At 39.3% G+C, this 14,088-nt stretch overlaps 1 protein-coding gene across 5 annotated transcripts in view; it reads left to right on the top strand.

Moving 5' to 3' along the window:
* The window catches only part of ENTREP1 (endosomal transmembrane epsin interactor 1), an 85,218-nt gene that overhangs the window by 33,116 nt on the left and 38,014 nt on the right, over positions 1-14,088 (top strand). For all 5 annotated transcript variants that reach the window (XM_064490257.1, XM_064490258.1, XM_064490256.1 and 2 more), the window contains one exon: positions 6,315-6,371. In XM_064490257.1, the coding sequence (XP_064346327.1) occupies positions 6,315-6,371 (57 nt within the window). The remainder of the gene's footprint in view (positions 1-6,314; positions 6,372-14,088) is intronic.

The raw sequence follows: 14,088 nt of genomic DNA on the forward strand, positions 1-14,088 counted from the left end.
TTCATAGAGTTGTGCAACCATCCCCACAATCAATTTCAGAAAGTTTTCATCACCCCCCACAAAAGAAACCCTATACCCATTGGCAGTCACGCTCCATTTCTTCCTTACTCCCTTATCCCTAAATAACCACTGATGAATCTACTTTCTGTCTCTGTGGATTTGTTATTCGGGACATTTCATGTAAATGGAATCATAACAACATGTGATCCTTTGTGACTAGCTTCTATCACTTGGCGTAATGTTTTCAAAGTTCATCTAAGCGGTGGCATGTTAGTACTTCCTGTTTACGACCCAATGAGCTTCCATTGTGTGGCTATACCACGTTTTATTTATCGCTATGAAGTTTTATTGGCATATGAAAGTAGGTAGTTGAGTGGTACTGCCAGCTTAAGTCTAAAGTTACTTTAAACCCACGTAGGAACACAGTAGAAGGATATCCTCACATTTCAAGCTTTGAATGACTGTTTTATGCCTTAGCCTGCTATATCAACTAAATAGCAAATCTTTCGGCTTCAGTAAAAATTTTGTTCATATATTCGATACAAAATTCAATTCAAGGGATAAATATATATTGGAAAGGACTATTTTGTTATACTTACTTGAGTTCAAGAATATTTTTCCATATATAACACTTTCCTCTGTAAGTGTTCTCACCTTGAGCCTGAGATTCAGAGGCTTCCTTCACTTGTCTGAACCTTGAAGGCATGTTTTATCTATTGTAATATATATTTGAGAATTAGCGAGTCCTATGAAGACTCATTTTCCATACTTTCCATTCTTACGTTCAGCAACTTGAAGGGAGGGTTTTTAATGTGCTCATTGTTTTTGAGCACTCTATGATCATTTAGTTTTTTCCTGGTGTCCTTGGTTAATAACTCAGTCTAGTATTATTCCCAGAGTTCATGAAGCTAATAGATTAGCCACTTTAAAAACACGCTGAAGTTTGACCCAGGTGGGTGGCAGAGGGAAGCTCTACATGTCTGTGTTCAGGCCATGCTGTCCTGGCTTCTGATTTGGAGGCATATTTAGTTAATATTAGTTAGATTCCACTGGGATTACGGGAGACCCAGCTTGCAACACTGTTTTCAATTAATGAAAGAGTAGAGAGAGTTGCATTGGTTTGTGTCTCCCTCAAAAAACAGAATTCCTGACTCTAGTGACGTATGTGATCCTTGGGGGATATTTCAGGCAAGTGGTAAAGAATTAATTATTGTTTTGTACTTCTCTGGGGGCCCTAATTAGCTTTTCTTGTCTGCATACGTTCTTGTCTTTCTGCTTGAAGTCACTGACCTGAGCTCATGGTCACCCCTTCCTTGAGACTATGAATCTTTGGCAAGATGCCAGTTCCTTATAAAGAGACAGATATTGGTGAACCTTAAGGTAAATCTTAAAAAAAAAAAAGTTACAATGATAAACTGTAAAAAAGAATGAATGGCCCAAAGGGGAAACTAACACAAAAATTTTAAAGTTTCTCTGCCAGTTAAATAACAGTAAATACATTTTTTTCTAACATAATGATCAAATACTACTTTGATATTGAAGAAGCATTTCAAATATAATTTTTGTGATACATTTAGTTTTCTTCAGTCCTTTATTTCACCAACAGCAGAGTCACATCATAAGATTTTGAGCAAATCATTGAGCCTCTCAGCCTCAGTTACTCATCTGTAAAATGGGGGGATGATTCTTGCCTCAGAATTGATTTTGAGATTGTAATTAGAGAACATTTAGGAAAATTCTTCGTTGCTGAGCCAGAGCACCAGGCCCGGCACATAATAGAACTCCCATCAATGTTTGTTTCTTTTTTTTAACATAAAGGCAATATTTAATTAAAGTAAGGTGAACAGGCTGGTTTTTTGTTTGCTTTTTGGGTTTTTTTGGTGGGACATTGTGTTAACCAACAGGCATACATTAGAAATATCCAGTTGTCCATTTCATCAGTTCTTTTACTGAGTCACCCTGGACAGATAAAGAAGAATGATATATGCACACACACATTTTAAAAAAAATTTCCACTGTAAAAGCTGTAGGGCAAAATGGGTTATTAAGAAGTTTGAATATTGTGTGCTTATTTACAAAGTAAACATGGGACATTTATAACATGGCTCTTTTTATCTCTGTGTTTAGATATAGCAACTTTTGACAAACAATTCAGAATATTTTTGCCCTAAGGCATGTAAATGGATTAACAAAGAAAAATAAGGTAGTAGAATTATATGTTTTTGACTTTAATGATTTGCTTTTTAAGCTGGAAAGTTAAGGCACATTAACCATATGTGGTGAGTAATAATGATTCTTGCCTGGAGTATCTTAGGATCCTTCTTTGCAATATCAGAAAAAAAAGGAAAGGCTTCTGCTTTTTTCTGTAAGCTACAAGAAAAGGATTACAAGTGAGTGAAACCCACATTGTAGTAAGTCTCACTGTAATAATATGGAGATAATTTGGTGTTAGAAAATAGGCTCTTGCCTGTTTGTTCAGAGCAGGTTGCATCTTGCACTGGGTGGGAAGAATGCTGATGGAGTAGCTTTTTGCTGTTGATGCCCTCTTTCAAGAAGCACAGGAGTGAAAAATATGATTAGGCTTACATGGTCATCTTTGAGCAAGTTCAGCTGCTGTTTTTGACCCTCATTCATTCATCAACTCTTGCAATAACTGAGTGCCTCTTAGGAGCCTTTAGTGGTACTTCAGGAAATATTCACAGATCCAAGCCCTCATGAGATTGAGAGGGAGTGTGAAACACAATTGCCCAGTAACAGCATGTGCTGTAATGAAAGGCTAGAGTGAAGGGACCTTCTTGTATTCCTTCTGATGGAGCTCCAGCTGCTGCCGCCACTGAGGGAGGTGGAGGCATTGAATACTTTGCTTCCTTCTTTTCTCCCTTCCTCAACCCCTCTTCCCATTCATGAATTCCAGCCTTCCCCTCCCAGCGCCAAAATGTGAACCTCGGTTCCCTAAGACTTGAGTTCTTACAGGATGCATCCCCAACTGCAGCACTTCTGGTTGACATTCCAGAGGCTTCTACCTATCCCTTCCTACTCCCTCTCTTTCCCTTTCCCTGCCTCCCTGCTCCCAGGGTTCCCTGAGTGTGTTCAGGCTTACTTAAGTTTGAAGAGTGGGAGAAATTGAGTAGAAGCTGTGCTTTTGTTACAGGGTTCAGGACTGAGGTGGATGTAACTACCCCTCCCACCTATAGTTAGAATATAGTTTCTAGAAGCATCCTTATAAGGAGAGGTGGCTTACAAAAATCCTGTTGAAATTTAATATGAGTGTGTGCTGAGTCTACAAAACAATTCAAATGGAAATGATAATCTTTAAGTGTTTTGTCTTTCAACCCATGAATGTGGTATGTCTTGATTTATTTGGGTCTTTATTTAATATTGCTCAGTAAGCTTTATATTTCTCCCTATGAGGTTGTAAGTTTCTTTGTCAGATATATTTTGAGATTATTGATACTTCTTATTTGTCAAATACATTTTGTACATATTTTTAAAATTATATTTTAAATTTAGTTTGTTGGTCATATATGCAAAGTCTCCCCTCAAAAAAAAAAAAGATAGTTTAGTTCTTTTGTCCCCGAGACCCATCATTTGAAATGATAATTGTATCTGTCATGGTCTATTAAGATATTTTATTTATTTATATACATACCCCTTTCAACTTAGCAACCCTACTCCTAGGACTTTATCCAACAGAAATAAAAAGCCATTGTTTTTAAGGATATGTGTCCATGATGTTTACTGCAGCATTGTTTGTGAGGACAAAAAAATGGAAATAGAGTGAATACCCATGAATATGGAAATGATTGAATACATTAGGTGCTAGCCACACAAAGGAATATTATGTAGCCATTAAATGGAAACCAGTGAGAGCTAGTCCAGTAAATATGGAGTGATTTTCATAACGTATTTATTGAGAGAGAAAAAGAAGAGGAGGAAAAGTATCTTTTATGATCCATTTTTTTATAAAAATCACACCCCAGTATATATGTATATATATACATAATCATGTGTGTCTAGTGGTAAGAATTTAGAGAAAAATGTGTACATGGGTAAAATATGTAAACGTTATAGTTGCTAGCATGGAGGAGGGTGGGATGCTGTGGCTGGTGGAGGAGGTGGGAAGTGTTGCTTAAGCGTATCACTATTTTTATGGGCTTTTATGGGCTGGGCTGGACATCTCACTTAAATAATAATATTGTTTTAATGGAAAGAATGTGTTCCAAAAAGCTGAAACACAGGGTTCTGTATTAATGGAGACTGGTGACATAATTACCAAACACTAACTGATTATTCAAATCATATTGATATTTTAGTGAAATGGGCAATTTGTGTTTCTCTTAAAAGCAGTCCAGTTTTCACTTATGTTTTCAGAAAAATAGCTTCATTTCCTCAGCAAAGTCCAGCAAGCAGCAGGGTGGGCAGGCAGGGAGCGTGCACACACACGCGCATGCACACAGAGACTTACGTGCACACACACATACACACGCATACACACGTGCAAGCGTGCGTGCCCACACACAGTCTGCAGGGTGGAGCCATCACTGGATCGCAGGCTTTCTGAGGAATTGTTTCCATCACAGCGAGGTAAACCTTTGAGTGAAGAGACTCAGAGAAGATTTCCTTCCCTTACCACAATTTTTAAGGAAATGAGAGTGAGGACCAGAGAAGTGAGATGACTTGGCTGAGGTCACATGGTTACTTAGAAGCCAAGTAAGGAACCTGGACCCCAAAGTCTCATGGATTCCAAGTCCCAATTTATAAAGTAGACGCAGCCCACACCCTCTAGACGACCCCCCCTGCCCTGTGTGTTTCCAGGTAGAAATTGTTTAGAGTGAGGAAACAACCTATTGAATTTAAGATGATAAAAGGATATAGTGCCTGGCAGGCAGGCAGCTAATAATATGGCTAAACATAGATACCAAGAAATTGTCACCTATCTGCCCATACCCGGTTTTTGGTCCTTGATATAAATGAGTAGTCTTGCTGGTTTGTTGTGAAATGATTATGCTCAGTCAGTAAGTGGAGAATGGAGAGTATTGCATGCAGGCCTGTGAGCTTTGGATTTCAAGTAGCACTGTAAAACCCTTACTGATTTGTAGTTAATAAATAGTTATTGTGCAATGGCGCATTCGAGCGATTTTGGTAAAAAGTGCACTTGAAAGAAAATCCTCCTAACTGTTTTCAGCAGATGCACTTTATCACATACGCAAAGATAAATGTGCTCAAAGGGCGTGAGAACATCCCCGGGCTGAATAATTATTCTGCTTATCCTTTCCCAGCTGCTTAGTGAACTGTGTTATTCAAATGGCTGATGGTGATTTCCAGATTACGTTTTGGCAAAATGCTGGTTCCTCTTTATCAAGGATTTTAGGTTGTTGTTTATTGAAAAGTCATTTTGCAGCATGAGGCATATCTCACTGTAATCCCTCCCCCTTTATGGAATAAATGTTCAGGAACATTAATTAGTTGCCAATTATGTGATAGGCACTGTTTTAGAAGCTGGGAATTCATAGAAATAAGATAGGAATTCACAATTAGTGGGCAGGACAGAAATGCTAAAAAAAATTTTTTTGAAGGTGGAAAATTATATGCAAAGGACTTCCAGGAGTGTGGGGGGTTGGTATTACTACCGGCTTCTCAGAGGAGGAGACTGTGAGTTGGGGCCTTGCAGAATGCATAGGAGTTCTCAGGTCCTGTGCTAGGAGGGGTGTTGGGAGGAGAGGGCTCTGTGGCAAAGAGAAGCATGAAGTCCTGGGAATGTCTCAAGCCTGGCCAGTCTAAGGAAGGACGAGTATGCCTGGAAGGAGGGTATGTGGTGGGAGAGCCAAGGGCACATGGAAATCAGGCTTGAGAAGTGGGTAGGGGAAGATCTTAAAAGGTTTTGTTTACCATTTCGAGGAGTTTGCTTGTCCCATGAAGGATGGGTACCCACCTAATGATGGGAGTGTTGCGGCCAGGCGTGCTTCTTACAAGACTGACTCTGGCGACAGATGAGGTGCTACTAGGGTCAGGGAGCCTGGAGGGGAAACACCGATTCCTTCACTACCCAGAGGATAGGCTAATTTCTGTTTGTGTGTTCTTAATTGTTCTTAAGAAAAAGCATACACAGTCAGTAAAAAAAGTTTTGGGAGCTTGGACATGAAGGATATTCCAAAATGGGCTACTAGGGCTCATATGATCAGAAGGAATATGAAATGTTTGAGTTAGAAGGCTTTGAAATTTTAATATTTAAAAAAATATGTACTTAGAAACTGGGGATTCATTTCTTGGAATTGGTCCCTTTTCTAGATTTATAATATTGTTTATCCTTGTAGGTCATACTCTCTGGAATCATAGGATTAACAACTTGGAAACGGCCTATGATACTCCTGGTATGTACTTATCTTACAAATTGTTACCCTCTGTAAGATGTGCTATCTATGAAGTCTGTTGAAATAGACCATTGAAGAAATACTAAAGCTTCCTTGTTCACTAAAAAAAAGAAGTTAACGGTGGACAGTGTTCGAAGTCAGATGTTCTCATAACAGTAAAAGTAAGATGATAATTTTTGATTCACTTTAAGCTTCTGGTATAATCAATGCTATATGTGTGTTTCTAGTTCCAGGATTAGGTCTATTGTAAACATTTTACAAAAGCAGAGCAAAGCAAAACAAAACAAAAAACATTTTCCTATGGTTATTTTAAGTATATACGAATGTGGAGGGAATAATATAATGAACTCCCTGTACCATCCAGCTTCAACAGCTACCAACTCTTAGCCAATCTTGTCCAGTTAGACCCTCACCCATTACCTCCTACCCACCGTATTCTTTTTTCCTCCACATTCTTTCAAAGCAAATCTCAGATTAAATCATGAATGTGTAATTTTTTTATTGTTACAATGCTTTGGTTGGACAATCTCAGAATTTCCTTGCTTAGATTTTCTATATTCTCTCTTTATCATACCTATATTATATTTTCATGGTAGTAGAGACATATATTGGTGACTTTAGCCTTTTTTTTAGTTATTGAGGTAAAGTTCATATAATATAAAATTAAACATTTTAAAGTGGACAATTCAATGGATTTAGTACATCCCAGAGTTCACCCTTTGTGTGTATTTCTTTGTCCTTTTGATTCAGGGAATACTATAAGAAATAGACAATTGCCAATGGAATAGTCAGCTTTCAAGGGTGACGTAGAGGACCTAGGAAATTTGATTTGAAGTATGCTTAAAATTTTTTTCTGTATAATATCTCTTCTTATGATTTTTTCCCCATATATTTTGAAATAGAGTTAAATAATATTCTGAAATCATTCTGTATATATAAGTTAACAGTTCATCTTAAATAGACCACTGTTTGCTAGGTGATGGCTAATACATACAAAACTAGTTAAATTCTTAAATACAAGAGGAAGCACATTTTAGAATATAGTCAGAATAATGGAGCCCAATACTGTGTTGATGGTCTTGAAAAACTAAAGAGTTTTCAGACCCACAGAACAACATAGGCAACATTTTACAAGCCCATTAATTATTACAATTGGTGAAACTCCATTAGTATTTCTGGAAGGAGTAAATTATTGGTACAGCATTTTGAAATGCTAGAGAGCAGGATAGGAGAAAATGTGGCTTTGGATGAATTTTATGACCTGTGTTACAAGTGCCTGGGGTCCATTTGGTAACAACTTTCTAGGTTTGTGGTCTCTGCAGAAAAATTTTTGATGGTGTTCAGCATTTATACTATTTGGTTATAGGAGTCATCTTTGCACTGTCTTTTTCCGTTGGGTCAGTATTGAAATGCTCAGTAATACGAACCTCAGGTATCTGAATGAAATTAAAATTAGAAGACTCTCTAATGCTATTTATACTTTAAAATTTCCAAATGGTGAAGAGAATATGAGTGCTTGTTCTAATGAACTGTGCTGTATACCAGAAACTAACATAACATTGTAAATCAACTATACCTAAAGAAAGAAAAAAAAAAAGAGGGAGGAGGGTATAGCTCAGTGGTAGAGCATGTCGTGTGCCTAGGTTCAATCCTCAGTACCTCTGTTTAAAAAAATAAATAATAAACCCCAGATTACCTCCCCCTATTAAAAAAAAGTAAAAAAAAAAATTATGTTTGAGAAAGAAAAAAGTCTACCTTTTAAGACTTTTTTTCTTTAACATTGTTTTCTTTTGGAAAGGTTCCTTATAAATTTATGTGAGCTTTAAATGAAAATGACTTTAATAAAAATACATTTTTCATCTTTCTTGATAAGTATATGTACTTTGTCACAAAGTTGTAACCAGTTTGTACACACCATGTTGTGCTCTGCTTTTTCTGTTAAATGTTGAATTAAGTTCATGTCAGTAGATATTATGTTCCCCTGTATGAGGAGTCCACATGCCCATCACTTAAAATTGCTAAGTAGCACTTTGTCATATTTCTGTATTACCGTCACTTATAAGCCTGTTGGACATTAGAGCTTCTGATATTTTGACTGTTACGAAGGATATATTTAGAAGGGCATGTAGTGATCATTTTGAAGTGCTAATTAACATCAACTTATAAAGAAGATAAGTTAATTGTGATAGGAATTGTGCAAGGGAAAACATTCTGAGTATATCAATAGGTCATTTGAGCTTCAGTCAGTATCATAAAGGAAAAAAACGGTCTGCGGGAGTCTCAGTAGTATAGCACTATAACCTGTGCCAAGTGCTTTTGTTATGTTAAAAAGTGACAGGAAAGACTCCAGTGCACCAGTGAGACACTGGGTTGAGTCCTAGCTCTTCCAAGGAAGAGCTGTCACTCTGCGAGTGCCTTAGCGTTTCTGAGTCTAGTTGTCTTTTGTGAACAGAGACGATAATCTAGTGACTCCACGGGGTGGCCCTAGCACCCCTGCCCCCCACCCTCAGTGGATACTCTACCTTTTTTTTTTTTCCCCATCCCCATCCCCCTTCCCAAGTTTAGGGAATGTGCCATGGGATGATTTGGGTGGGAGGCCGTGTTCCCTTAGAGAAGCCAGAAGCGCCCTCTGTGTTTTCACAGACCTGGGCTGGGCTGGTCAGAGTGGCAGCCCTACCCACCTTCACGTCGCATCCTCCACCCACTGGGGCACCTTCTCACTCTGCCCAGCCCGGCAGTCCTTGACAAACCAAGACCTTCTTCCCCTAGCTCTTTGCTGGGCTGCCTCCTTCCCTACTGGGTCTCAGCGCAACAGTCATTCCCCAAGGGAGAGCTCCCCTGACCACCCTGATTGCAGTGGCCCCTCGTCCCTGCCCCTCCCCGGGTTCCGGCACTGAATACCCGCTTCTCGGTCTGTCAGTGGCCTGGGTGCTTTCCATTGACTGCTCCCCGCCTGTGTCCCTGGTACTTGGTCAGTCTGTGAGGACAGGGGTCTCTCCCCAGGACCACTGTGCTTAAGACACACTTACTTTTGAACAGTGGTGTTAATTTGGCAACCAATAAGAAATTTACGTCCTGGGCAAGTTCTCAAACCTTCTCTTCAACTTTTGTCTTAAATTTTTCACACTTGTTTTTGTTCTCTTGTATTTATATTTACCCCCTTTTAGCTTCTGGGTGGTTAGGGAGTATTTTGGTGGTGGAGTTTGGGAGGGGATGTTTGGTCTTTTCAGGGACTTTCGAGAGGCAAGCTGTTCTCATTTTGAGTCGTTGGGTGCCCATGGGTCTAGGACACTTGAACACTTCCTTTTGAGAGCCATTTACATTTGTGCTCCCTCTTTGTGATTGTTTCGGTGATTACATCAGGTTTATATGGTTTTGAACAAAGAAGGGTCAGTTTGACCTAGTTCCTTCAAGCTCAAGTTTTCACGGAAACTCAGAGTTGGAAGCTTTCATTCACTGGGTCCTCTTCCTTATAGTGATAAAATACTCAGGTGTCCAGAACAAAAATAATAATGTTGAGAAATAAATTGTGGATGTTTGTGGCTATTTTTGGCTACGGCAGGGATTAAGGTAGGGGGGGTGTGTGTGTGCATGCACTTGTGTGTGTGTTTGTGTGTGGGTATGTGTGTAGTATTTGGTCAAAAAATACTTGTTACTTTCCATCAAGAGCCAACATTTTCCATTTTAAGTGAATGTTCGTATTTCTTCTAGATATCATTCCTTTTTCATTCTAACAGAGTGTTTTAGATGTGTTTAGAAATCAGACTCAGTGCCAGGAATGACCTCAAAGATTGCCTTGCCTATGCACCTCCGTTAGAAAATGGAATTGTCTGGATAAGGTGTTTTTCTTTGGTGGCACATTTGGTAAGAATTGCCGCTATGAAAGCCCAGCCGGGCGTTCTGCCTACAAGTTTGGCTGCTTATGAGGTGGTAATTTGAGCTATTGTTCTTTTTATTCATCTTGTCAGTTTGGGACAGATTGGATGAATATGACCTTCAAACTGAAAAGTGGACAGCTTTATTTTTTAGCACCGAGAGTGAAAGTTCTTCCCTTTGATATTCTGGGGTCACATATGTGGTTTATTCTCAACTGAGGGTCCTGTTGATTTGAACCCTAGGCCAAGAATAGAAGAGGTAAATGAATTGACTGTCTTTAGAAAATGATCCATCCAGTTTCTCTTCTGACTTCAAGATTATAGTATTTAGGGTAAAGTCTCATTAGCCAAAGAGACTCAAAAATGGTGTCAGCAAGATACACAGACATTTTATTCCTTCTCAACTAACAGTCAGGTAGGCTAGGCTGGCAAAGTGGTTCTGCTCCATGAAGCCATTTGGGGTTCCTGGTTCTTTCCACCTTAATGTGCCTGGAGGGGAGGGTTTTGGAACATCCAGACACTGTCAAAAGAGACTGAGGAATTATTAGCCTTACCAGATAGTCGGAAATACCTAGATGCAGGTTAGATGGTGGTCCTTTCATTCCTGATGAACAGGAGGGGGCAGGATAATGCCCATTTTGGGAACCTGCACATTTATCAAGGGAGCCCTGAAGCTCTGGCTGGTGCAGTCTGGTATATTTCATGGTTGTCAGTAGTTTGGAGTGAACTCCCTGGTTTGAGAGTTCAAGGAACCTGCATTTCAATGCCCACACGTTACCACTAATTATCAGATGATCTTGGGGAAATCTCTTGATTTCTACGTCTATGAAATGAGGGGCTTAGAGCAGAACAATCTTTTTAAGAGCCCTTCTAACTCTCATATTATAGGTTTCCAGAATTCTCTTTAGTTACCTGGATGGTGTTTAAACTTTAGATGAGCATTTTCAGCAGGCCATTATAAGCTCCCCATGTATAAACTGAAATATTATGATTATTTCACTCTTGTTTTTTTAAGGAATAAAAATGGAGGGCTGTCCTCACTCTTCAGAATTATTAATAATACTCTTTTGCACATATATAATGCATGAGAATTTATCAGTTTCTTTCATATACCTTTCTTGTGTGATTTATATGGCAGGTATTTTATAGATTTATTTTACAGATAAGGGACCAGGGACCCAGAAGTTAATTGGCTTGTCCAGATCACAAACAGATGAACTATTACTAGAAAGAAGCTAGGAACTTTGACTCCTAGTCCATTGCTTGTTTCATTGTACCACTCCATCACTTCCTCCACTGGCAAATTGGTAGGTACTTCTCTGTGGTCAACGATGGTGTGTGTGTGTGTGTGTGTGTGTATAAAGTAATTTAGTTACTTTCTTATTTATGACTGTCCAATTTTTTTCCAGTTCTAAAATGGCAGAAGCTTCAGGAATGTTGTCCTTGATTTAAAAGAGCCAGAGGCAGAAATGAACAAGGTGATGGAAGGTCCAGTTTTGAGTCTTGGTTCTGTCACTTTCAATCAGTGAGTGGCCAAGGAAATTATCTACTCAGTTTCCTCATTTGTACAATAGGAAAGGACCCATCCCTCAGGACTGTAGTGAGGAACAAAAGAAACGAACACATTAAAACTGTAAAATGTAAAATGGGATCTAGGGCGAGGCAAGTGCATTATATTTTATTTTTCGTCACCCACTGAGAAAACCTCCAAGAGATCTGGTCTCTCAGTTTAGTGTGTCATTAAGGAACCCATGGCAACAAAATATGTGCTTAGACAACATGAAGACACCCTGGGCTGGGTTTGGGCTTATCCGTGACCACAGTGGGTTTAGTCCAGTGACAGTAGAGCTTTCATTTCTCTGCTCTGATCACCTCTCCCAGGAAATGTACATTGGTAAAAACCTAGTGCCCTCAGAAATTGAAAGCAGTTGTGCAACTCCTTTCTGGGTGGAATCAAGGCCTTGCTTTGCAAAATGACCTAAGCCATTTGGGCATGCTCATTATTAGTAGGTTTAGTTTGATAGCAACAGGTAATTGCCAAAGCTTTGAGTTAACCTTCTCGCCAAGTCGGTTGTTACAATGAAACTGAACCCCAGACCAAATTCTGCTATACATGCAAACACGTCGTAGCCAATAGACAAAAAAATGTTCATGCACTCTGTTCTGCAAGCTTACGGATAGAGAGCTGCAATTTTTATTGAGCTAACAGAATGTGTATGAACAATTTTTTACCTCTAGTTTTTGTTGTGCCCACTTGTCTGGAATACCACTGCTGACTCCCTGAAATCCTTCTGATCAAGCAAAGCTAAGTTTACTGGACCTGCTGAAGTAAGGGAGGACACCTCCTTACCAGTCATTCTCAGAAGGAATGAGTCTAAGGATAATTACAGGGCTTTAGGACCCTGGCTGGGTGATTTTAAGGTGAGTCTTGCAAGATAAGAAATTGACTGGGTTTGGGCAGAACCTATAAGATATAGCTTTGGATTGGTGGGCAAATGACGGGCAGGGCCTGGAAGCAAGACTTGATGGTAAGCTGTTAGTTTTGATAAGTTGGTCACAGCCTTACCTTTCGAGGAGCAAGTGTTTCCTGGAGGAAGTAGCTAAGTTATCTTTGCTTGTTTTCAGTATTGTTTACTGTAGGGTCAGAAGCCTATGGCCAGCGCCAGAATTAATTAACACAGGGACTGGAAATTATGTTGGTTTTAGTTGTCATCACAAATTTCACAGAGGACCCATTTTTAACATCCATCATGCTAATTAAGAAAGCTAATAATTTCATCAGTTGGACAACTTATTTCCATTGTCACTCTGCTAATTTAGCAAAGCTGCTTGGATGTTGTTGGGAGACAAAGATACACGCAGCAGCTTCTGGAGTACAGCTTTTTCATAAATGTTGGCTAAGTTTTCTGGAATATGAATTCTTGGTTGTCCTAAGGATGTAGCTTGGACCAGTATGTACATGACATCACACTGTCTGTGCTGAAGTATTTCTCTCTCTCTTTTTTTTTAATTGAAGTATAGTCAGTTTACAACATTGTGTTCACTTCTGGTACATAACATGAAGTTTCAATCATACATATATATATTCATTTTCATGTTCTTTTTCATTGTAGGTTACTAGAAGATAATGAATATAGTTCCCTGTGCTATATAGTAGAAAACTTGTTGTTTTGCTATTTTATATATAGTAGTTAGTATCTGCAAACCTCGAACTCCCAGTTTATCCCTTCCCACCCTCTCCCTGCTCTGGTAACCATAGGTTTCTTTTCTGTGTCTGTGCTGAAGTGTTTCTAAGTGCACTTCAGACACACAGTAGTATGTGAGCATCTGTGTTGCTGAAGGACCTCTGACCATCCTGCATCCAGGCTTTCTGTGCCCCACATACCACAGTGGGCAGTTTCTGAATATGACTGTGAGAAAACTGCATGGACTATGAATGATTTGGGGCAAGAGGAGAGACCCTTTTGAATCAGGGAGCACCTTAAATAGATGTCAGGTGAAAAGTTGTGGAATAATGTGTATGGTACCACGTGTGTTTTTGTTTTTGTTTTTTTTTAAACCTAGGGGATCAAACATGTTTTTGTAGGCACATAAAAAATTCCTAAAAAGATACACAAGACACTGTTTACAGTAGGCACCTCTGTTGAGCGCAGAGAATGAGAAGGAGGGAGACTGACTTTTTCCACTTCATGTCTGGAGAGGATGTGTTGTGGGAAGTGGAGGATGTTCTAGTTTCCCTGTTTTGTTTGGGTTCTGGCTGCCGGTGTCTGCATGTCCAAACTCTCTTTTGGGGGTTCGGGTTATCTGGCCTTGCGTGTCTTGATGAGAGGCACGTTCCCGCC

The sequence above is a fragment of the Camelus dromedarius genome, chromosome 10, assembly GCF_036321535.1.
Source record: "Camelus dromedarius isolate mCamDro1 chromosome 10, mCamDro1.pat, whole genome shotgun sequence".
Lineage (NCBI taxonomy): Eukaryota > Metazoa > Chordata > Mammalia > Artiodactyla > Camelidae > Camelus > Camelus dromedarius.